Source organism: Procambarus clarkii, chromosome 42 (genome assembly GCF_040958095.1).
Source record: "Procambarus clarkii isolate CNS0578487 chromosome 42, FALCON_Pclarkii_2.0, whole genome shotgun sequence".
Taxonomy (NCBI): domain Eukaryota; kingdom Metazoa; phylum Arthropoda; class Malacostraca; order Decapoda; family Cambaridae; genus Procambarus; species Procambarus clarkii.
The window spans coordinates 11,433,260-11,458,519 of record NC_091191.1 but is presented as its reverse complement, the minus strand read 5'-3'; the positions used below and the strand labels follow the sequence as shown (position 1 = coordinate 11,458,519).

General features: G+C 46.7%; 2 protein-coding genes and 1 long non-coding RNA gene across 3 annotated transcripts in view; 2 read left to right on the top strand and 1 right to left on the bottom strand.

Annotated features, from left to right (window-relative positions):
* The window catches only part of oxt (Xylosyltransferase oxt), a 295,185-nt gene that overhangs the window by 132,848 nt on the left and 137,077 nt on the right, over positions 1 to 25,260 (bottom strand). The window lies entirely within an intron of this gene.
* Positions 2,396 to 23,941, top strand: LOC123770255 (chondroadherin). Its single transcript, XM_069339914.1, has 3 exons — positions 2,396 to 3,639; positions 21,730 to 21,840; positions 23,642 to 23,941. Exons 1-3 carry the CDS (start codon positions 2,411 to 2,413, stop codon positions 23,808 to 23,810), a joined length of 1,509 nt encoding a protein of 502 aa, XP_069196015.1. The 5' UTR covers positions 2,396 to 2,410; the 3' UTR covers positions 23,811 to 23,941.
* Positions 24,542 to 25,260, top strand: part of LOC138373606 (uncharacterized) — a 3,682-nt gene continuing 2,963 nt past the window's right edge. Inside the window, exon 1 of the long non-coding RNA XR_011231268.1 lies at positions 24,542 to 25,260. This exon is cut by the window's right edge and continues 777 nt beyond it. This is a non-coding gene — a long non-coding RNA (uncharacterized lncRNA).

Here is a 25,260-nt window from a genome sequence, read left to right as displayed (position 1 = left end):
TTAGGAGCGTGTGAATAATGAAGGCCTTGTTTTAACCGGATGTTGCGGTGTGATAATCCCAGTTTATACGGAGGCACGGATAATGGGGGCCGATTAAGCTCGCCTGATGAGATCTCCATTAAACCAAGACAGGAATAAGGGTTAAAGGGATTAATGTAACATATTTCACACTCGAAAAAAATTCAGAAAAAAAATTGTCATGCCGTAGGAAAAACATTACCAAAATATACTAATTATATATATATATTAAACTTATTAATATATAATATATATAAAATTATATATGTTATTAAACATAACATCAGTGTGATTATTGTTAGTATTCTTTTGGATATTTTCCATTCTACGCAAATATCTTCTGCCATCTGGAGGGCGAAGACACACTAGACCACTTAACCACTCGGCCACGATAGTATAGAAAGCGACCAACCCGGAACTCTAATGAATACACGAGGTGAAGTTCTTGTAGTTCGGGGCCTCCAGAACCTCCCATAAGGTGGTCACAGTAGCGGGTAGCAACGACAAGTGGTCACAGTAGCGGGTAGCAACGACAGGTGGTCACAGTAGCGGGTAACAACGACAGGTGATCACAGTAGCAGGTAGCAACGACAGGTGGTCACAGTAGCGGGTAGCAACGACTGGTGGTCACAGTAGCAGGTAGCAACAGCAGTAGAAAGTGCCAACAGCAGTCAATGCCGGCAGCAGGCCTTACCAGTAGCAGGCAGAGCCAGCAGGTGGTTGTGCAAGCAGCAGGCAGTGCCAGCAGCAGCAGACAGTGCCAGCAGCAGCAGACAGCGCCAGTAGTGGTAGTGCCAGCAGCAGAAAAAGAGTGGGGGATAAAGGTTGAGAAGAGTGGGGATTTAGGCTCTCAGCAAACTTAATCAAGAGATTCTGTGGCGGGTTCTTGTGGGATGTGAAACCCTCTAGTGGAGCTGGAGCACACTCAGCCCACCCCGCTTTCAGGTCGGGGAGGCTCTGGAGCTCTCCACTGGAGCCTCTGTCCTCTCAGACCGCCTCTCGTCCAGCTGGGAAGGTTGTGGAGCCCTCTCGTGTACCTCACAACCATCAGACCACCTGTGCTCTAGATGCCGCTGCTCTCGCCTCCTTTATAGTAACAAAGTCCGGCCAGTCATGAATCCTCTGATACCACGTGTTGCGTGTATGCTCTTGTGTCGTGTGTGACAGAATTGTAGTTACCGTAGAAGAGGTAAGTCAACACCTGTAGGTCCTGACACGTTAGATAAAACTCAAGAAAGAGCTGCCTCATCTAATAAGTAGCAAACTTAATGTACTTGACTCAAGACCACACATACAGACGCCTGAATGCACTAGATATACAGCTGGGTTGTCTTCATTCTACAAAGATCACAAGATACCTGCCCTCCCTAGAGCTTCTCTACATGTTGACCAGACCACACACTAGAAGTTGAACTACATGCCTCTACATGCTATCCTCTTACGAACAAACTACCCACCACAGGTGTGATATGTGACAACCAAATGAACGTTCCCTCTACACACACACACACACACACACACACAGAGCAGTGTCGGTGCTCTTACCATCCGAAATATGCAAAATTATGGAATGTGTTTTGACAACAGGCCGGCGATCCAAACAAATTGTCATTCCGGTAATTAAAAACTCTTAGTTAATAATTCACAAAAGAATTAAAAAAAAAGGTATAGAATCGCTACAAAAATGCATTTCTAAGTTGTAAACTTAGAAATAAACTATGACTAGACTTGCAAAAATAATTATATATAGTTATTAGGTATTAGGTAATATAGGTACATTATTATTAATATTATTAAGAGGTAAATTATTATTGTTATTATTATTATTATTATGAGGTACATTATTATTGTTTGGTTATTTTGCCCTCAATACTAATTATCACTAAATAGTATAATTTAATGCCTATACAAAAATTGAATACATATTGATTTATGGCTAATAATTTAAGATAAGAGTGGCAGTGGAATGAGATGTGTGATCCTGGAGGCGCGCGACGGGATGCGAAGGAGAATACCAGTGCATCTTCACGTGTTACATCTTGAGCAGAAAGGGATAAGATGAATTTAGAGGCGAGAGGAATAGATGGATGCTGGAGGCTGATGGTGGCATCAAGGTGTCGCGTGGGGCCTCGGAGAGCGAGGACAGGTGGTCTTCATGGCCCGTACATCACGGAGCTGTGTCAGGAAGAGTCCTCCGGGCGCTTGCTTACCTGCGCCCACACATCTACTGAGAGCCCTCGCTATGGTCCGCCCTGCTGCCAATGGTATATTGGAAAGATATCAGCTGGGAGGCGACATTCCTGTCTCTGGCACTCGTGGGTAGTGAATAAGACGGTAGACAAAATTCAGGAACTCATGTTAATGCTTCTATATTTCTTTCTTCGTTTCAGGAATGTGTTGGTGGCTAGCGTGGGCGGCGTTGGTGGGCGTGGCGTGGGCGTTCTGTCCCACTGGATGTTCGTGCGACGACGACGGGCCCAGCGCCCGCTGCGTGGGCGTGGGAATTAACGTCGTGCCTATCCTCTTTAACCCGGGCCTTCGTCGCCTCAATCTGGCGCATAATTCAATCAGCTCCGTCGGTCAGTCTCTCGTGTTCTTCGACCAGCTGGAGGAGTTGGACTTCTCGCACAACAACCTGTCCGACCTGGGCGCCGGCAATTTCCAGGTGCAGGTGAGGCTGCGGGAGCTGCGCCTCGGTCACAACAACCTGTCGTCCCTGGACGCCGGGGCCCTCAGGGGCCTGTCGTCGCTGACGCTACTGGACCTGAGCCATAACATCTTGCCGGAGCTGCCGGCCGCGGCCCTCCTGGACGTGAAGGGCCTCAAGGTGCTCCTGCTGGCGCACAACAAGCTCCACACGCTTCCTCTGCACTCCTTCCGCGGGTGTCAGGGCCTCCACGTGCTCGACCTGTGTGATAACTACTTCAGACATGTGCCCACGGCAGCCCTGGGCGACCTGAAGGTGCTGAAGGCGTTACATCTCTGTCGCAACCGTCTGTCCCGCCTGGAACCCAACGCTTTCCACACGGAGGCCCTTGTGACGCTCTCACTCGAGACCAACAGCATTGAATTCGTCGCCGATACTGCGTTCCAGCGCTTGCAAGGGCTCCTGAAGCTAAATCTCAACGACAACTTATTGCGAGAGGTGCCGACACTGGCCCTGGCATCGCTCTTTATGTTGGATTCTCTCTACATCAGCAGGAACAAACTAAAGAGCCTGGAAGGCGGTGCTTTCCGAAGCCTGGACCAGCTGACATCGCTGGAGATCTCCCGATGTCCCCACCTGACGATGCTGCACCCCGGGGCTCTCACCCAGTGTGTAAACCTGCGCAAGCTCACGCTCTCACACAACCCGCTGGTGAGACACCTTCCCCGAGGCTTCCTCACCTCCCTCCCACGCCTTCTCTCCCTCGACCTCCGCGCCAACGGCCTCCAGAGTCTGCCAGCGACGGAGGTCACGTGGAGGTCGCTAGCCAGCCTGGACCTGCGGGGCAACCCCATGGTATGCAACTGTTCCTTGAAGTGGCTGGCAGAGGTATTGAGTGCCTCCAACACGTCCCTCACCGCTCCTGACCTCCAGTGCGCCGCCCCGCAGAAGGTCAGGGGACTATACCTCTCCAGGTTAGTTGTGATGCCAAGTTCCTCACAGCAGAGTCACTAAACACATCACTCACCAGGGCCAGACAGACACAGAATACAGGGACGAGGAATCAAGTCGTCCACTTAATTCCCTCCATCCTAGAATCAGATTACATCTGTGGAACTGACTTTGCACCCCATCTGAAGTGCTGTCAGTCAGCGGGTAGGCACTAGAGAGATGCAATCAGGCATTCAACAGCCAGTCAAACTCTGAGGTAAGCGGAGGAATCGCTTTTCAGTGTCGGGCCACTCTACGCGTACATATTTTATAGGCAAAATGTCAGGCGCGGGGCCTCCCGTCCTCCTGTATAATTTGCACCGCAAAATATCCTATAAAATATTCAGGGTGTTTTGCAGCATTTTAAATACAATAGCCGTTTTTCTTGTTCTCATTATTTCTCTCTCTCTCTCTCTCTCTCTCTCTCTCTCTCTCTCTCTCTCTCTCTCTCTCTCTCTCTCTCTCTCTCTCTCTCTCTCTCATAAGCGCATGAATAATAAAACTAGGTAATGTTGACTTTCTTTTTTCTTCTCGTTTCTTGCTTTTCGTGCTTTCTGGCTCTTCTCATTTCTCTAGGCATTCTCAGTCTTGTTAATCACCTTTACTTGTTTAAGTTATTTTCACCCCGACCGTCCAAGTGGCTAGGCACCATTTCTTCTTGACCCCTTCCAAGTGCTATATATAGTCATAATGGCTTGGCGCTTTCCCCCCTGATAATACCCTCCTCCATATTATCTCTCGTTTATCTAATTAATTCACCTTTCACGCTTTTTTCTCTTTAAATTGACATTTTCTATCGTTCCTTCTTTATATTGTCTGATAATTGGGAAGTTTATTTATGATTTACAACTTCTGTCTGTCTGTCTGTCTCACTAATCATCTTCCTTGAACATACCACCCACTCTCCTCTCTCCCCCAACACCCCCTCACCAACACCCCGATCCTCCCCCCAAAACCCCACGCCACTCCTTTACCCCCCCCCCCCTCGGGAGGAGTCCACCCCCCCCCCCAACCTCCACCACAATATTGATTCAAGTTTAAAGTATCATCGCCTGTTTGCGTCTCTCTTCAGCTCTGTATTTCATTTTTTATGTATTCGATTTTGATAAACACCTTGTGGTTCTGTGTGTGTCTGTCTGTCACTGCGTCTCTATTGTTTCTGTTTCGTGTCTATCTGTACCTTTCACTGTCTCTCTCTGTCTGTCCGTCTGTCTGCCACTGTATCTCTTTGCAGTTTGGTTTTCAGTCCCTTTTTCCGTACATGTGTCTGTCAAATAATTTTTCTGTATTTTACTGTTTCTATGACTGTCTGTCAGCCTGTCTCTCACCTGTCAGTGACAAATCATTGTCTCTGGTTGTCAGTGCTTGGACATTTCCTCTGAACGAAAGGCCCGACATCTGAGCGAAGTTTTAAGCAACCTCCACCAAACTCTATACCGGCCTTTAGTCGATCCAGAGTGGCTGGTGAACCCAGAGTCTCTTTCATATTAAAAACTTATAGGATTTTTTTTGTTGCTTAGTGAACTAGTTAAAGAAGGAACGCAAAGAGTGGAATAATTCTGATAAGAAGTAATACATTTTTATATTTTTATAGTCGTATAGTTTTCTTTATAGCTGTGAGAGAGAGAGAGAGAGAGAGAGAGAGAGAGAGAGAGAGAGAGAGAGAGAGAGAGAGAGAGAGAGAGAGAGAGAGAGAGAGAGAGGGAAGGGTAAGAGATGGCAGCCAAATAATGGAAGAAAATTATATATATACGACAGATAAAACACACACACATTTATGAACACGTGCGCGCAAAAAAAACGAACATATTTACATCTAAAACAGGAAACCCAAGTCGGAGCCAGACAGTCCGTTGCCAGTGTTCGCACGCGGTCAGCCCGCAGCTCTCGCCTCGTATTGAAGGTTTCCTTATGGGCTCGTCCTAATGGCTTCCCGCTGGCCTCTCCGTCATTCCAAACACTCGCGGAATTTTAATAAGGAAAAAATATTCATTCCAGGTTATTAGCGATGTGATCGGGTGTCCCTGGAGATAACGTGAGGTTGTTAGGATAATTGGAGGATAGTTTATGGGGTGTGTGTGTGTGTGTGCGTGTGTGTGTGTGTGTGTGTGTGTGTGTGTGTGTGTGTGTGTGTGTGTGTGTGTGTGTGTACTCACCTAATTGTACTCACCTAATTGTGCTTGCAGGGGTTGAGCTCTGGCTCTTTGGTCCCGCCTCTCAACCGTCAATGAACAGGTGTACAGATTCCTGAGCCTACTGGGCTCTATCATATCTACATTATAAACTGTGTATGGAGTCAGCCTCTTCCATCATCACTTCCTAATGCATTCCATTTGTTAACTAGTCTGACACTAAAAATAAATCTTTCTAATGTCTCTGTGGCTCATTTGGGTAATAAGTTTCCACCTGTGTCCCCTTGTTCGTGTCCAACCCGTGCTGAAGCGTCTGTCTTTGTCCACCCTGTCAATTCCCCTGAGAATTTTGTAGGTGGTTATCATGTCTCCCCTTACTCTTCTGTTTTCCAGGAACATGAGGCTCTGCTCTTTGTGTGTGTGTGTGTGTGTGTGTGTGTGTGTGTGTGTGTGTGTGTGTGTGTGTGTGTGTTTACTCATGTAATGTGTTGCCTGCCCGGGTTGACCTCCGATTCTTTTGTCCCGCTCCTGAACTTTCAATCAACTAGTGGACGGTCTCCGGAGCCTATTGGGCTCTTTCATATCTATATATGAAACTGTGAGTGGAGTTTGCCTCCACCATTGCTCAATGTGCTCTCTTCGTTCACTACTGTGGCACGGACAAAATTCTCTATAGAGAGTGTGAGTAATTTGTCCCCTTGTTTGCTTACCACTCAAGCTACTCGGTCATTGTTTGTTCTATAAATTTCTCTGCAGACTTTATATGTGGTAATTATTTCTCTCCTAAGTCTCTTTCCTATCTGTGGTATCATTCCTTTAGTTTTTGTTAGATTAAGTCATACATCATAGCTCTAGGACAGGAACCAGATTCACGAAGCAGTTACGCAAGCAGTTACGAACCTGTCCATCTTTTCTCAATCTTTGGCGACTTTGTTTACAATTATTAAACAGTTAACGATCTCCGAAGCACCAGGAGGCTGTTTATTACAATAACAACGGTTGAATGGGACGTTTTCATGCTTGTAAACTGTTTAATAAATGTAATCAAAGGCGTCAAAGATTGTGGAAAGGTGCACACTTTCGTAAGTGCTTACGTAACTGTTTCGTGAATCTGGCCCCTGGTCTAGTGGCATACTTCTGAACTTTTTCCAGCTTGTGCTTGACAAGGTATGGGCTCCAAGCTGGGACCGCATACTCCAGGATTGGTCTTATATATTTGGTATACAAGGTTCTGAATGATTCCTTACACAGGTTCCGGAAGGCTGTTCTGATGTTAGCCAGCCTCTCATACTCAGCCGATGTTATTATTTTTATGTGGGCTCCAGGAGACAGGTTTGGTGTGATATCAACTCCTAGATCCTTCTCTCTGTCCGTTTCGTAAAGGACTTCATCTCCCATTCAGTATCCTGTTTCTTGCCTCCTGTTTCCACTGCCTAGTTTCATTACCGAACATTTACTTGGGTTGAACTTTAGTAGCCATTTGTTGGACCATTCATTCAGTCTGTCTAGGTTATCTTGTTGCCTCATGCTACCTTCCTCTGTCTTAATCCTCCTCATAATTTTTGCATCATCAGCAAACATTGAGAGGAACGAGTCTATTTCCTCTAGGAGGTCATTTACTTGGATCAGAAATAGTATAGGTCCAAGGACTGAACCCTATGGGACTCCACTGGTGACACTTCTCCAATCTGAGACCTCGCCCCTACAGTGGCTTGCTGTCTTCTGTTGCTTAGGTACTCCCATATCCAATGGAGTACCTTCCCTTTCACTCCTGCCTGCATCTCCAGCTTTTTCACAAGCCTCTTGTGTGGTTCTGTATCAAAGATTTTCTGGCAATCCAAAAATACACAGTCTGCCTACCCCCTCCCTTTCTTGCCTGATTTTTGCTGCCTTGGTCGTAGAATTCAACTAACCCTGTGAGGCAGGACTTGCCATCCCTGAACCCTTGTTGATGTTGTGTAACAAAGTTCTTTCGCTCCAGGTGTTCCACTAGCTTTTTTCGCACAAGCTTCTCCATCAATTTGCATGGTATGCAGGTTAGGGACACTGGCGTGTAGTTCAGTGCCTCCTGTCTATCTCCCTTCTTGTATATCGGGACTACATTAACAGTCTTGTTAGTCAGCTGTCACGGGCTGCTTCCTGGGGGTGGAGGCCTGGTCGAGGACCGGGCCGCGGGGACACTAAAAGCCCCGAGATCATCTCAAGATAACCACCCCTTATTCTACCCCCTCTTCTCTCCCCCCCCCCCACCTTTCCATCCTCTTCCTCCTCCCATCCCATTCTTTTCCCTCTCCTCTACCCCCTTTTCTCCCTTCTCCCCACCTTACACCTCCCCTCCTCCTCGGCCGCTCCCCTTCCCATCTTCCTCCCCTTCCCCCTCTCTCCCTCTCTCCCTCTCTCCGATGACCAGAGAAAACTGAAGGCTCACCTCCGAGGTTGGAAAGGGAACTATTCTATTGTGTGATTTTAATTATAAAGACATACTGACACTTGTTCTTATTGCTTTATAACTAATATTGTAGGGCAGAGAGAGAGAGAGAACATGAGAGAGAATACGAGAGAGAGAGAGAACAAGAGAGAGAATACGAGAGAGAGAACAAGAGAGAGAATACGAGAGAGAGAGAGAACAAGAGAGAGAATACGAGAGAGAGAGAGAGAACAAGAGAGAGAATATGAGAGAGAGAGAGAGAGAGAGAGAGAGAGAGAGAGAGAGAGAGAGAGAGAGAGAGAGAGAGAGAGAGAGAGAGAGAGAGAGAGAGAGAGAGAACAAGAGAGAGAGAGACAGACAGAGATGGTGGCACTACATCTAGTGTATATATACAGTAATTTTACACACCACAATACCTCGGCTTTCAAGAATAATCACAATTAAATGTAACAATCCTGTAGATGCTGACACCGTTCACGGAGCAGTATGAGGCACAGTGCCAGAGGTCACAGCGAAGGCCCGGGGGGGGAGAGGGGGCACAATCACACACCTTAATGCATACTTCCTGTAAATTAACGACACACGCTTGGCCTTAAGAGTTAAATACACTAAGCACATTAATACACAAGCACTTGTGAAAGTATGAGTGTTGTATATCATGATACAGAGTGCTGGGCTGCCACTTGTGTATCAAGTAACAACAACAACATCACCAGAACAATTACAATTAGGAAAAATGAGCTACAGAATATGTATTTTATATCTGTATTTATGTAAGATATAAGTAGGTCAACATATATGATATACATAAGATTATAATTTATTTATATTTTCTTATTATTTATTTGTATTTTTCTTATTTTCTTATATATTTTTTAGATACCTTACCGGTAATTATCCAACTATAATTAGTTGTACTCCAATGATCCAGTTATTAATTGGATCATCGGAGTCTGCGGCCCCATAGTCACTATCAGCAGCTCTACCACTGAGCCACCACACATAAGACAGATTCCAGACACCTGTCTGCTGTCCAACTGAAACTTTAGGCCTTCCCTCGGGTGCCACTTTGGCACGGAGGTGATAGGTGATCCAACGACCGTGAGAGAGAGAGAGAGAGAGAGAGAGAGAGAGAGAGAGAGAGAGAGAGAGAGAGAGAGAGAGATAGAGATAGAGATAGAGATAGAGATAGAGAGAGAGAGAGAGAGAGAGAGAGAGAACTTGGATAAACTAAACAAGAAAAATGTCAAATCGATCTTGAGCTATCGCAGTGGGCGACGTACGGGAGTGTGTGCATACTTCAGGGGCGTCCTGGGGCGAGGGAGGGGCGGGGTGCTGGTGGTGGGGTGCTGGTGGTGGGGAGAGAAGGGAGTGGGTGACGTGAAGACGGGACGGAAGACAAGGAAGTAGCTAGGGAGGGAGGGGGATAAAGTAAGGGGAAGGGGTGCTACTAGAGATATGTGAGAGAAGGGGTGTGTGTGTGGGGGTGGGGTGTGTGGGGGGTGGGCGTGGGGTGTGTGTGGGGGAGGGAGGTTTGAAGCGCGATCTGGAGGTGTTTTGTGAGTGTTGTTGAGGACACTGGTGCAGGGGCCGGGGGGGACACGGGACCCGCAGAGACGTGATAAAAGGGATGGATTAAGACGGGCAGGAATCGAGAAACTACATGGCAAAAAGGAAATGGAATGGAAAGAAAAGAAGAAACCCAAACAGAGGGGAGGGAATAGTGTTATAGAGGCAGAGGAAAGGTTGTGTTTGGAAGGGAGATTGGGAAATAGGAAATAATGGAAAAGACTAAAGCTGACGAGAAAATATGAAAATGGGAGGATGGAAAGTGGAGAGAGTAAACAACAGTAGTGGAACCTCTTCTTCCTCTCCCTCTCCCTCTCAAGTGATGCTCTCACCAACGGGGTGTAAGGGAGAGGGAGAAGACTCTCATCTTCTCCTGCCTCATAGTGGCTCCTCCCTCGTGTGAGGCTTCCGTGTGTGTGTACTCTTGAGAGAGAGAGAGAGACAGAGAGAGAGAGAGCGAGAGAGAGAGAGAGAGAGAGAGAGAGAGAGAGAGAGAGAGAGAGAGAGAGAGAGAGAGAGAGAGAGAGAGAGAGAGAGAGAGAGAGAAGGGTTGCAGCTCCGCCCCCGCACAACTTACCTACACCCTACTTCCACACCAACACACTCCCCTTAAAATTCTCACTACAAAACCCTCCCCACGCAACCCCCCCCCCCTCCCCCCAACTCCCTCCCCACACCACGTTTTTGCTTAACACAAAGCTAAGCTGGAGGAAGTTGAGAGGCATGCCACCAGAGCTGAGAGGTATGAGCTACAAGGAAAGAGTACTGGTGTTAAGCCTCACGTCACTAGAGAAGAAAATAAACAGGGGAGGCATTATTACCACATTTAAAATACTCAGGGCAGTCAAGAGCAGATTATTAAGCAGAGGTGGTACATTACCAAGGGATCACAGAGGGGAAACTCACTACCTAAATGAGCCACACAGACATTATTTAGATTTTTTTTAAGCTCCTTTCCTTCTCCTCTGAGAAGGAAAGTGATAGAGGAAAACTCCATTTACAGCCTTAAGTGCAGATATATCAGGAGCCAATCGATTCTGAAACTTACACACAGGTCAATTTAGAGTTGAGAGGTGGGACCCAAGAGTCGTAGTTAACTCCCCTCAAAGACAACTAGGTGAGTACTCCTCACCTACCACTACACCCCCACCCCAAACCTCCCTCTCTCCCACACATGCCTACGGGCTCTCAGTAACATGATAGGGACTAAGAATGTCTGTTTTAAGAAAGTATATTTATATGCTCTCTCTCTATATCATTTCTACCGTGTACGTAATCTCCATCTTCTTATTCCCCTGGTTTTTTGTAATTTCTCTTCTTCCTCTTCTCGTGACAATGAACGTTACGTGAGAGCTTAACTGGTTGAGTGTTGACACTGTCTGCACCGTCAGTGTGACTGTCTAGCGACTGTGCCCTTGACTGCTTGAGAACTGTCCCTGACGGCACTGTCGCTCTGCCTGTCCGGAGAGTATCTGTCCAGCTAGAGGAGCCTACCCGGCGCTGCCCGGGGCGACGGAGGCCACATCCTCACTATCCTCATCACTGTAACCATCATTATTTGTTGCACTATCAACTGTAACCATCATTTACAACAGACAACTATCATCATCTCAGGCTATCAGTCTTCACTACACACGACCCTCATCACTGATTGAGTGATGACGGTCACGTGGCCCCCTCATCATCACTGAGTGCATCACTGAGTGCATCACTGAGTGCACCATGCCTGTGACCGTATGTAACGCTTCACTTGCTAAGTGTTGTCACTTAGTCAACATTGTGCTAATTGTCTCGCTTGATTACTGTCATTGTCTCTAATTAGGAACGACACGGGATTGTTATTCCAGCCAAATATTCTGATTCGCAGTGTAATGTTGGTTGACGGGGCGCCAATAGTGGCAGTGTAGAGCAGCTTAAAGCGCTGCAGAGCAGTGTTGATCTGCTTAGAACAGTGTAAACCAGTGTGTAACAGTTTAGAGAGGTGTATAGTAGTATCGACCAGTTTAGAGACGTTTTAAACAGTTCAGAGACGTGTAATGTAGTACAGAGCAGTTTAGAGAAGTGTAAAGCAGTGTAGAGCAGTACGTGGAGAAGTAGTGTGTGGTTAGGAATATTATATAGCAAGCTAATTATATGGTAGAATAGTGCATTGAAAAGGGTAATAGAGTAGTGCAGTTCTGATGAGAAAATCAATAGCACAATGAGGAATATTGTGGTTTAGTGGTTTATACTGTAGTTTAGTGGTTTATATTGTAGTTTAGTGGTTTATATTGTAGTTTAGTGGTTTATATTGTAGTTTAGTGGTTTATATTGTAGTTTACTGGTTTATATTGTAGTTTAGTGGTTTATATTGTAGTTTAGTGGTTTATATTGTAGTTTAGTGGTTTATATTGTAGTTTACTGGTTTATATTGTAGTTTAGTGTTAAATATGACTCAGTGTTACGTAGCATATTTTACTAATAATATTTGTACCATGTTGACTAATATAACAACAACAACCACAACTACTGGATGAGCTCAAGATGAGTTAGTAAACACACAGTTGTTCATAACACGTTGTTTACTGACCTCAGAATAAAGCAAGGCGTCAATGTCCTTCATTTCCGCTTAATTAAAAAAAAAATTAAAATAAAGGATAAAAAAAATATTTTCTCATTAAAAAAAAATGTTTAGTAAATATATTTTTGTAAACCTGTGAAATCATATCTAACAACGGTTTAAAAATAATATCCATTAGTACTCCTCTACATAACGAGTAGTTACGCTCTAGCAAAACATATACAGTAGCTTTTTTACTGTTATTCAATACTTTTATTATTATACAATTTTGGAATTAAATAACATGTATATAATTGTTTTTTATCCTCCAGTTCTGAGGGTGAGAACAGTGTAACACGCATGTTCTCTATATTTCTTATGTTCTTCACTGGAAGAACATGTTAAGTGGTTGTTCTTCTTCAAAGTGGTTGGGCACCATTCCTTTCCTTCCCTCCCCCTGTCCCATCCCAAATCCTTATCCTGATCCCTTCCCAGTGCTATATGGTTGCAATGGCTTAGCGCTTTCTCTTGATAGTTCCTTTACCTTTCCCTACCATTCATCATCTCTATCTTTACAACCTTCCCTACCATCCCTCTCTCCCCTATCATCTTTTGCCTTCATCACCTTCCCTAAACTTCAACTTAACTACCCTTCACCTTCCCTATTCTTCCCTACTTTCCATCTCCTTCGACACCACCTTCCCCGACCAGCCTATACCCGCCCTGTACCTCTGACCAGTCACCCTGCAAAGGTTTGTTGACTCTAGCCCCAAGCGTTTGGCCTCCAACCTTGGTCAGACAAATATAGAGAGACAACCATTCTCTTTTATAGATACAGATGACAGGCTGATATGTTGCTCTCTCTCTCTCTCTCTCTCTCTCTCTCTCTCTCTCTCTCTCTCTCTCTCTCTCTCTCTCTCTCTCTCTCTCTCTCTCTCTCTCTCTCGTGTTTGTGCAGAGGGGAGAGAGATCGACCTATTGTATCGTAGGGAGAAGAGAGTAAAAATAAACTAAATTAAATAAATAAGAGAGGGGAGGAAGACAGTATTGGTGGGCAAGAGAGTGACAACCCACACAGCTTCAATAAGGACCACACTAGATACCTTAACAACAGGAAATACTGTTCAGCAATTACTAAAAAAAACAAGCAAGAGTTGAATGACCGCTCGAGTTCAGCTCCTGGTACCGGCCCTTCAGCCCCCCCCCCACCAACCCCCCCCCCCCACCACCACCACCAACCCCCCCCCCCCCACCACCAATCCACCCCCCCCCCCCACCACCAAACCAGTCTGCAGTTCAACAGGGCATTAAGCAGCCCCAAGCGTGGCCCCGTAGCCCCCTCCGGCCTCAGCCAGATGGGCGTCAGGCGGGTGAAGAAGATCAGTGGCAGCGGTAATTGCTACACGTGTCACGGAGGCGTTCAGGAGCTCCGTCTTCATTTACCTCCGTGTCAGCAACTCCGTGTTCCCGTCAGGGCCGTGGCAGGACGTGTTCCCGTCAGGGCCGTGGCAGGACGTGTTCCCGTCAGGGCCGTGGCAGGACGTGTTCCCGTCAGGGCCGTGGCAGGACGTGTTCCCGTCAGGGCCGTGGCAGGACGTGTTCCCGTCAGGGCAGTGGCAGGACGTGTTCTCGTCAGGGCCGTGGCAGGACGTGTTCCCGTCATGGACGTGTTCCGTCCTTGTTCTTGTGGGGAAAAACTCTGTGGTTTCTAATTGTGTTTGGTGTGGCAAGACGTTGCTTTAAGCTGTCCAGTAATGTGAGTCTTCTGCTTAATGCTTCTGGTATTAGTCTGGTGTGGTGGGTGATCATCCCCCCTGAGGCGTGATGTTTTAAAAGCTTCCCCTTGGTTATCTGTACCTTAGTGGAGAGGCTAGGGGCGTTATCTGTATGTCAGTGGAGATGTTGGGTGTGATATCTGCACCTCAGTGGAGCAGCTCGGTGTTCGACTTCCCTGCCGAACTGCAATGTGGAATTTGGCCCTCTAAAACGTAGTTAAGAAGCGACTCGTTATTTCAGCATTATCGTCAAGGAATTCCTGCAAGCCTAACTGTGCTTCTAGCAATTAGATCCTTCGTTACTACAGGCAAAGACACGACACTAGGCTTGTAGCCAGGTCATCTTACAGTGACCAGAGAGAGAGCGAGGTGATCTTATCAGCGGGTTCAGTTCAAACATTGTTCACAAGCAACATTATGAGGCCAAGTGAGGTCCAGAAATTATTTAGCCAAGCTGGAGACGGAGATACCTGCCTCCAGCCACTGTGAGAAGGACCGGGAATTATCGTCGGGCTGAGGTGGTGATGGTTGAGGATCCTTGAGGCAGGCGCCGTCAAGCCTGGCCGGGTCGGGCAGAGTGCACATTCATCAAGTCTGTAAGGGTGAATCTCAGAGTCACGTGTGAGTCTCAGAATCACGTGTGAGTGTCAGTCACGTAAGACTCTCAGACTCAGAGTCACGCGGGGCTGTTGGCAACAGTAATGGGGCTGTTAGTGGCCTTCTGGTGGCTGTACCATAAGCATAACAACCCCTAACAGGAACGAGACTCCCATCCAAACAAGTTGTTGCGCCAATTATCGGCTGCTTCGAGGAAGAGAATGCCATTTTGGGGAGGCAGTTAGCGAGCTTTCGGCGCCTTTTCAAGATGATGCATATGGTCACCCGCCCACCCCCTTCCCCTACACCACCCCCTCCCCCCCCCCCTTAACTGGTACCACCCTGCACTAACACCTTCCCCACCCCATCCCTCTGGCACAACACCCCCCTCCCTCCTCATTCCCACAACCCCCACAACCAGGAGGTCCATCTTTCACCTGGTTGCATTCTTCATTCTAACTACACCACAGAGGCCCATTTCTTCGTGTTCGTGAGGAGCCTTAATTAGCGCGGTCTTTCTGTCTCCATCCTTCAGTCTCGATTTCTCATTTTCCTTGTCACGGGGATTACTTTGTCTCTTACCTTCCTTGTCACGGGGTTACTTTGTCCCTTACCTTCCTTCTCACGGGGTTACTTTGTCTCTTACCTTCCTTCTCACGGGGTTACTTTGTCTCTTACCTTCCTTGTCACGGGGTTACTTTGTCCCTTACCTTCCTTCTCACGGGGTTACTTTGTCTCTTACCTTCCTTCTCACGGGGTTACTTTGTCTCTTACCTTCCTTGTCACGGGGTTACTTTGTCCCTTACCTTCCTTCTCACGGGGTTACTTTGTCTCTTACCTTCCTTGTCACGGGGTTACTGAGAGCGATGATCACTACGTGGGTGATATATAATAAGCAATAATACGTGTGAAAAACAGCTACACACAAATCAAGTCGAGACACCAATCCCGCTTAAGAAACAAGCTGGATGAACACTTCCATAACATTATCCTCCAACGCCAAAAACACTTCTCCCAAAAGCCATTTTCTTAAACGAATTTATACTCAGTTATCCGGAGCCGTTGGAGCTATAAATGGTTGTCTACACAAACAAAAAAAATGGTTTGCTAGCATTAAACGCGAGTCATTATTCCCCGGGGCCTTAGGCCAGATTCAAGAAAGCACTTACGCAAACACCTACGAACCTGTACATCTTTTCTCAATCTTTGGCGGCTTTGTTTACAATTATTAAACAGTTAATGAGCTCCGAAGCACCAGGAGGCTGTTTATAACAATAACAACAGTTGAATGGGAAGTTTTCATGCTTGTAAACTGTTTAATAAATGTAACCAAAGCCGTCAAAGATTGAGGAAAGATATACACGTTCGTAAGTGTTTGCGTAAGTTCTTTCGTGAATCTGGCCCCTTGTCATCGTCCCTTGACGACTGAACCTGGCAGACGACCCCATGGTTAAGGTCACGACCTGGTCATAACCACTCGCCAGTGGTTAATGGGACCTGTACCTGACTGTCAGAGCTACACTGCTCATTCACCAGTCAGTGATCTGATAGACTGTTCTGATTTTGTACAGAAATAATCGAACATTTCTCAAGCTTTTCCACTGTTCGTAAACGCCGTTTGTCCCTCGATATAATGCTCAGTGAATCTGAATCTTTTTTACGTGAATCATCACGTTGATTCTTAAAATGGCTGCACAGTGTTATGTAGCCATATTGGTACAAGGCTCTGTGTTGATATTTACTTGCGCAAAAGGTCTTGCCTCCAGCACTCTGTGGGAGTGGTTTTGATGGGTTCACCCTACCTGTCTAAATCAGTCGATTGTAAGGTAGGTCTGTTGACCTACCTGGTGTATAACAAGGCAGGTGTGTTGACCTACCTGGTGTATAACAAGGCAGGTGTGTTGACCTACCTGGTGTATAGCAAGGCAGGTGTGTTGACCTACCGGGTGTATAGCAAGGCAGGTGTGTTGACCTACCGGGTGTATAGCAAGGCAGGTGTGTTGACCTACCTGGTGTATAGCAAGGCAGGTGTGTTGACCTACCGGGTGTATAGCAAGGCAGGTCTGTTGACCTACCTGGTGTATAACAAGGCAGGTGTGTTGACCTACCGGGTGTATAGCAAGGCAGGTGTGTTGACCTACCGGGTGTATAGCAAGGCAGGTCTGTTGACCTACCTGGTGTATAACAAGGCAGGTCTGTTGACCTACCTGGTGTATAACAAGGCAGGTCTGTTGACCTACCTGGTGTATAACAAGGCAGGTGTGTTGACCTACCTGGTGTATAGCAAGGCAGGTGTGTTGACCTACCTGGTGTATAGCAAGGCAGGTGTGTTGACCTACCGGGTGTATAGCAAGGCAGGTGTGTTGACCTACCGGGTGTATAGCAAGGCAGGTCTGTTGACCTACCTGGTGTATAACAAGGCAGGTGTGTTGACCTACCGGGTGTATAGCAAGGCAGGTGTGTTGACCTACCTGGTGTATAGCAAGGCAGGTGTGTTGACCTACCGGGTGTATAGCAAGGCAGGTCTGTTGACCTACCTGGTGTATAGCAAGGCAGGTGTGTTGACCTACCTGGTGTATAGCAAGGCAGGTGTGTTGACCTACCGGGTGTATAGCAAGGCAGGTGTGTTGACCTACCGGGTGTATAGCAAGGCAGGTGTGTTGACCTACCTGGTGTATAACAAGGCAGGTGTGTTGACCTACCTGGTGTATAGCAAGGCAGGTGTGTTGACCTACCGGGTGTATAGCAAGGCAGGTGTGTTGACCTACCGGGTGTATAGCAAGGCAGGTGTGTTGACCTACCTGGTGTATAACAAGGCAGGTGTGTTGACCTACCTGGTGTATAGCAAGGCAGGTGTGTTGACCTACCGGGTGTATAGCAAGGCAGGTGTGTTGACCTACCTGGTGTATAGCAAGGCAGGTGTGTTGACCTACCTGGTGTATAGCAAGGCAGGTGTGTTGACCTACCTGGTGTATAACAACCACCCAGGCCCTCCACCAACCCGTGGTCTCTATAATTAAGGAATGCCATAGTCGCGAATTGCTTGAGTGAGCAGAGGTGGTGGTTGTTGGGGAGGGGGGAGAGGCCCCACCTGGCCCCCCCCCCTCACTATTGCCCCATCGTATCTTCCCCTTACTTCTTACCTATTCCCTTTTACTATACACTTACCTACTTTTCGACTCACGACTCACACGTGTGGAGTGTTGACGTGTGGAGGGGACTGATGCCACACATGTGGAGCCTTCACTTGTGGAGGGGGACTGATGCCACACATGTGGAGCCTTCACTTGTGGAGGGGGACTGATGCCACACATGTGGAGCCTTCACTTGTGGAGGGGGACTGATGCCACACATGTGGAGCCTTCACTTGTGGAGGGGGACTGATGCCACACATGTGGAGCCTTCACTTGTGGAGGGGGACTGATGCCACACATGTGGAGCCTTCACTTGTGGAGGGGGACGGATGCCACACATGTGGAGCCTTCACTTGTGGAGGGGGACTGATGCCACACATGTGGAGCCTTCACATGTGGAGGGGACTGATGCCACACATGTGGAGCCTTCACTTGTGGAGGGGGACTGATGCCACACATGTGGAGCCTTCACTTGTGGAGGGGGACTGATGCCACACATGTGGAGCCTTCACTTGTGGAGGGGGACTGATGCCACACATGTGGAGCCTTCACATGTGGAGGGGACTGATGCCACACATGTGGAGGGGACTGATGTCACACATGTGTAGTCCTCAGAGGTGTTCAGCATCACGTGACACACAACACATCCGGGTGTTGCTCCTTTCAGGGTCGAGCTTCAGCTCTTTAGTCCCCCCTTTTGACCCATTAAGTCTTTAATACAATGATTCTATTCTTCTGAATTAGTCTCACATTTCCGTTGGACCCATTCCGCTTGTTGACAACTTTGACAGTGAAGAAATTCTTGGTGAAATCTGTGTCTCATTTGTCTCTCCAGTTGTGTTTACTTTGACTGTTGTTGCTATGGCTACGTTGTCGATTCTTAGAACACCTTTGTTTACAGCGGCGGGAACTGTGTAATCAACCAGTCCCTCTTCACCTAGCAGTAAATAGGTACCTGGGAGTTAGACAGCTGCTACGAGCTACTTCCTGGGGATATGTGTGTGTGTGCGTGTGTACTCTCCTAGTTGTGTTTGCGGGGGTTGAGCTCTGGCTCTTTGGTCCCGCCTCTCAACTTTTAATCAACTGGTGTACAGATTCCTGAGCCTACTGGGCTCTATCATATCTGCATTTGAAACTGTGTATGGAGTCAGCCTCCACCACATCACTGCCTAATGCATTCCACCTGTTAACTACTCTGACGCTGAAAAAGTTCTTTCTAACGTCCCTGTGGCTCATGTGGGTACTCAGTTTCCACCTGTGTCCCCTTGTTCGCGTACCTCCCCCCCCCCATGTTAAACAGTTTAGGCTCAGGAATCTGGACACCAGTTGATTGACAGTTGAGAGGCGGAACCAAAGAGCCGGAACTCAACTGCCGCAAGCACAATTAGGTGAGTATTAGGTGAGTACACACACACACACACACACACACACACACACACACACACACACACACACACACACACACACACACACACACAAATTACGAAAGACAGAGACAGAGAGAATGTGATAACAGAAGAGACAATTATGACAGTCGAAATTGGTCTCTGCAGTACAGTTCTGGTGAAATATGTGACAGCAGTGAGGAGAGACATACGCATACACTCCTACCTTCATACATACATGTGTATGTGTGTGTGTGTGTGTGTGTGTGTGTGTGTGTGTGTGTGTGTGTGTGTGTGTGTGTGTGTGTGTGTGTGTGTGTGTACTGACTTAGTTCTACTTACCTAGTTGTGCTTGCGGGGGTTGAGCTCTGGCTCTTTGGTCCCGCCTCTCAACTGTCAATAAACTGGTGCACTGGTTCCTGAGCCTACTGGGCTCTATCATATCTACACTTGAAACTGTGTATGGAGTCAGCCTCCACCACAACACGGCCTAATACATTCCACCAGTTAACTACTCTGACACGGAAAAAGTTTCCTGTTGCTTAGATACTCCCTTATCCACTGGAGCACCTTACCTTTTACTCCTGCCTGTTGCTGTAACTTTCGTAACAGTCTTTTATGGGGTACTGTGTCAAAAGCTTTCTGACAGTCCAAGAAAACGCAGTCTGCCCACCCTTCTCTTTCCTGCCTAATTTTTGTTTCTTGATCATAGACTTCTATTAAACCTGTGATGCACGATTTACCATCTCTGAACCCATGCTGGTGGTGTGTTACAAAGCTATTTTCCTCCAGATGTTCTACGAGCCTTTTCCTCACAATCTTCTCCATCACCTTGCATGGTATACAAGTTAGGGAAACTGGCCTGTAGTTCAGTGCTTCTTGCCTGTCATCCTTTTTGTACATTGGGACTACATTAGCTGTCTTCCAGCTTTCTGGTAGGTCTCATGTTTCCAGTGACCTGTTATACACCATAGAGGGCGGCACGCTTAGTGCCTCTGCATCTTCTTTCAGTATCCAAGGTGAGATTGTGTCAACCAAGGTGTGTGTGTGTGTTGTTGTTGTTAAACATAATTTATATAGGGTTAGAGCAATGATGGTAGCAAGCATGTTCTCTATATATCTAAAGTTATTCTTCACTCGGGTTGGGAGCTAATTTAGCGATTTTTTGGTTCTGACGCGTTTCACTAAAGCACAACGCAGCAACCTCAGAACTGTGATAACGGGTAAAGAAAAGCCCATTACATATATATAGTTCCCCAAAGTCTTCTAGGGCAATCGAGGCCCCTCTAAACCAACTACTGACATTCCATAGCAAGCAGCCCACATAACTTACGGGTACCTATTTAGTCCTAGGTGAACAGAGGCATCAGATGAATGGAAACGTGCCCAAACGCTTCTATCCTAGCGTGGGAATGGAATTCAGGATCTCTCGGCTGCGACTTACCGCTGCGCAGGGGGGGGGGGAAGATTCACTAATCTGGTAAGCAAGTACTTACGAACGTGTACATCTTTCCTCAGTCTTTGACGGCTTTGGTTACATTTATTAAACAGTTTACAAGCATGAAAACTTGCCAATCAACTGTTGTTATTGTTATAAACAGCCTCCTGGTGCTTCGGAGCTCATTAACTGTTTAATAATTGTAAACAAACCCGCCAAAAATTGAGAAAAGATGTACAGGTTCGCAAGTGCTTGCGTAACTGCTTCGTGAATCTCGCCCCTGGACCCTGCATTCTTGGGGGGCGTGTGGAGGGAGGTGCCTCCCCCCCCCCTCTGCTCGAGACGGTAGCTTTAGTTTCTGTGTTCATGTTGTGGTGGTCAGTGACAGTCACCCGAGGGCTGTGTACCCACACCACTGGCACTGTGGCCCACCATCACGTCTTCTATCACGTTGTCTCACGTGTCAAGTATTGCAGGTCTATGATAAACGTGTTCTAATGTTTTCCTTATTATCATTTATTTAGATCACCTGTTATTACTATGATTTCGTATTTCTAGGATAGCTCACTTCCCTTCTCCCAATGTGTCCTAAGTGTATATATATGTATATTAGTATATTTTGGTAGCAGTCTTGGTGCCCTCACTATATATATATATATATATACCCAAACATGCATATATGCACACATACATACATGAACTGGACGACAAAATATAACATCAAAAGGCTCGCCATTACAGCTAAAAAATACAATTTTCTCTGTTGTAAAATTTTACATTTTACTAAAATTTATTTGTAATTTTTTATGCCAAACATTTTGGCTGAAATCTGGTGGAAAAATGTATAAACGGTTGGACACAAAGTCCATGTTAGCAGTTTGTTCCACCTTCTGTCTGTCTGTCTGTCTGTCTGTCTGTCTGTGTCGCTATACCTCTGTGTTTGTATCTGTCTGTCTCTTTTCTTCTCTCTCTTTCTATATCTCTAACCCATCTCCCTATCGACAGGTTTAGTTCTTCATCCACAGGTTGAGTCCCTCTCCTTCACCCACAGGTTGAGTCCATCTCCTTCACCCACAGGTTGAGTCCGGGGGAGCTGCAGTGTGTGGACAACCTTCAGGTGGTGGTGGGCATCGTCATCGTCTGCGTCTCCTCAGTGTTACTCCTGACACTCTCACTGCTCCTGTGCAGGTATGTGGCTGGTGTTGTTGATGTGTTGTTGGTGTGTTGCTTTGTGAGTGGGGGGGGAAAGATGCCCAAGGTGGGCACTTAATGGGGGGCTGGCAGGGGTTGGGGCAGGTAGGATGTCTATTGGGCGGAAGGTGGGGGATGGTGCTCCTCTCCCTGTGGCTGTTGAACTTCTTGTGGAGGGTTCCCCTCTCCTCTCTGGGATTGTAGGGTTTGGGGTTGTGGTTCCCTGACTCCTTTCTTTCTCCCTGCGCTCCTTCCTCGCATCTGCTGCCCTCATTCTCTCGTCCCTTGTCATATCCCTTTGCAGGAATACTTTTCTGAACTTCGCTACAGTTGCTAGTCCGCTCTTCTTTGTTAACAGGTCCTCTTTCGTGTTCTCGCTCTTGAATATCACCTTTATCAATCGGTCTCTGTCCTTGTTGTACTTTCCAAGCCTGAAAACCTTTTCGATATTTTGGTCAGCCTTCTCCATCCTTACCTCTTTAAGGATCTCAGTAACTGCATTTTTGTCCTTGTCTCACCTCTCTGTTGGGTTGGTCCCTGTTTGCCCCTTAATGCCTGCTACAACTGCTGCTATTTTTCTCTCTATCAGCCAGCTAGTACATCTAGCTGCTTCCTGAGAAGAGGCCACTTTCATGACAACTTCCCTTACTGCAGACTTAGCTTCAGGGCTCTTTTTAAACAATTTTGCAAATGAAGGTTGTATTGTAGAGGTCCCTCTACAAGAACATTACCGCCTCCCTGAGGGATGGTTTGCATCTGGTGCTGTGTAGGATTCTCTCTTAGGCTTTTTAATTCCTCCTTTCCTGCCTTCAACTCATCCTGCAGGCTGGTTACTGTTTCCTGCTGCTGGTGTGTGTGTGTGTGTGTGTGTGTGTGTGTGTGTGTGTGTGTGTGTGTGTGTGTATGTGTGTGTGTATGTGTGTGTGTATGTGTGTGTGTGTGTGTGTGTGTGTGTGTGTGTGTGTGTGTATGTGTGTGTGTATGTGTATGTGTGTGTGTGTGTGTGTGTGTGTGTGTGTGTGTGTGTGTGTGTGTGTGTGTGTGTGTGTGTGTGTGTGTGCGTGCGTGTGCGCGTGCGCGCGTTTGAATATCTACCTGTGTCTCTATTCTTTTTCTCTCACTCTGTCTTTAACTGTTTCTTACTCTGTCTCTCTCTCTCTCTGTATCTCTTTTTCACTCTCTGTCTATCTCTCTTTCTTGCTCGTTGATTCTCTCTCTCTCCCTCTCCTCTCTCCCATTCTCGTCGTGTACAGTGTTCAGTAACCTGCCTTTTTGCCCAATACTCGCGTAGCTTCAATCTCATTTTTGTCTCCTGTTTACTCCCAGAGTGAAATGTTACATGTTGTGAGTACAACCCTTCCCTCCCCCTCTTACCTCCCTCCCACTGTTCTCTCTCTCTCATTTTCTCTCCTTCCCTCTCCCTCTTTTCATCTTTCTCTTCCTTTTCTGTTGGGAATATTACTATCATAGGAACACTGGGTATTAAGCAAGCGATCTGCTTTCTCCCAATCAATATGTTCACTCAACCTGCTCCCTTGTACTCAAGGTAATCACAGTGTTTCCTCGGGATGAGTCTCATCCATCACAGTGTTTCCACGAGATGAGTCATCTATTACAATGTTTCTGAGTCCCCTTTCTTCCACCCTGTGTCCCCCCCTCCCACAAACTTCCCTCTCCCCCTCCCCCCTTTTCTTCAAACTATCCCCGCCCCCCTACCTCCCCAACCTGACTTTCCCCCCTCTCCACTGTAACCCCCCCCTCCCCCGTGACCTTGCCTAACCAGTTCCGTCCTCCGCAGGTACCACTGTCGACGGCAAAGGGACAAGCTGGGGCGCGGCTGGCCCCCTGGGCCGCTGGCACCCTGGCCCCCCGACGACCATGCCACCGTCACTAGACACATCATCGCTGATGACTATGGCTGCCACACCTACTCCGCCATCACCAGCGTCCCCGTCACCAAGGTCTAGCCCCTCACGAGGACGCGAGGGGGCTAGAATATATGTTTATATCTACGTCGCTAAAATAAGATGTATAAATCGAAGATGTAGGCAACATGCTGGTTTTCCATATCTGATGTCTGTGGAAATTTATATATATATATATATATATATATATATATATATATATATATATATATATATATATATATATATATATATATATATGGTGAGACTCGTCAAAGTCACGTGTGTATGAGAACAAAAATCTTTGGCGGTGGAGTAGATCCACGAATGTGGTGTGTGTGTTAGTGTCAAGAACCTGGGTTGCTTTGTCTACCTGAAAACCGGTTATATCCATCTGATTAATCCCCCCCCCCCCATCCCCACCCCCTTTTCTCCATCTAGTTAAAAAGATCAGATATTCTTGTCAGCGTCACAATTGCACCATCCTAACATGCCATCATCACAATCAGCTCCTTCAGTTGACGAATAAAATTTGAGACAAAATGAAATTCTGAAACTATCTGACGTGCGGCTCTCTGGTGATGTTTGAATCGTGTTTCCTGCTCGTGTTTGAAACGCGTAACAGAAGTCTGAAAAGGACAACTCAGCTGTGCAGTGTGTGACTCCTGCCTGATCACCGCCACTGAGTCTCCTCAGTCAACCCGTTCTCTCACTTTCTTTTAGTCAATATTGACTTATTAAATATGTGCATATGTGACATACTAGTTTACCTTGAAAAGCTTCATAGAAACACCGACCTTACCTAACCTTCTTAGTATGTTAAGATAAGCATCTTATTGCTAAGAAGGTTAAGGTAAGGTCGGTGTTTTCTATGAAGCTTTTCAAGGTAAACTAGTATGTTTAGTATGTCACATATGCACGTATTTAATAAGTCAATATTGACTATACGAAAGTGCGAGAACGAGTCTCCTCAGTAGCAACACTCCCTCAACACTGTACTCAGTAGAAACATAATCCGCTTGAATGTCTTGGTGGATGTTATACACCATAGATTTTAGACCATAGTCTGAAGATTTGTGTTTACATTTCATACAAAAATTTTCATCCCGAAAATGATTTAAAAATTCATTCATTAGTCATCAATCGGAAAATGTGATTTGAGTCTGAAGCATTAACTTTCATAAGGACTGAAGAGTAACTGGGGGTATAAAAATTCATATTGACCAGACCACACACTAGAAGGTGAAGGGACGACGACGTTTCGGTCCGTCCTGACCCATTCTCAAGTCGATTGAGACCATTACCATGGTACTGGACCATTCTCACAATCGACTTGAGAATGGTCCAGGACGGACCGAAACGTCGTCGTCCCTTCACATTCTAGTGTGTGGTCTGGTCAACATACTTTAGCCACGTTATTGTGACTCATCGCCTGCTTAGTCACCTGATGACTGCAGGCGTTCATAGGTGCCATCGACCTGGTATAAAGTGCTAAGATGTATGACAGAATTAA

Excerpts from the sequence above, each read along its gene's own strand:
- LOC123770255 (XM_069339914.1), top strand. The coding sequence starts at position 2,411 with ATGTGTTGGTGGCTAGCGTGGGCGGCGTTGGTGGGCGTGGCGTGGGCG. Across the intron at positions 3,640-21,729 it reads AGGGGACTATACCTCTCCAG|GTTGAGTCCGGGGGAGCTGC; the intron begins GTTAGTTGTGAT and ends CTTCACCCACAG. Across the intron at positions 21,841-23,641 it reads CTCTCACTGCTCCTGTGCAG|GTACCACTGTCGACGGCAAA; the intron begins GTATGTGGCTGG and ends CGTCCTCCGCAG.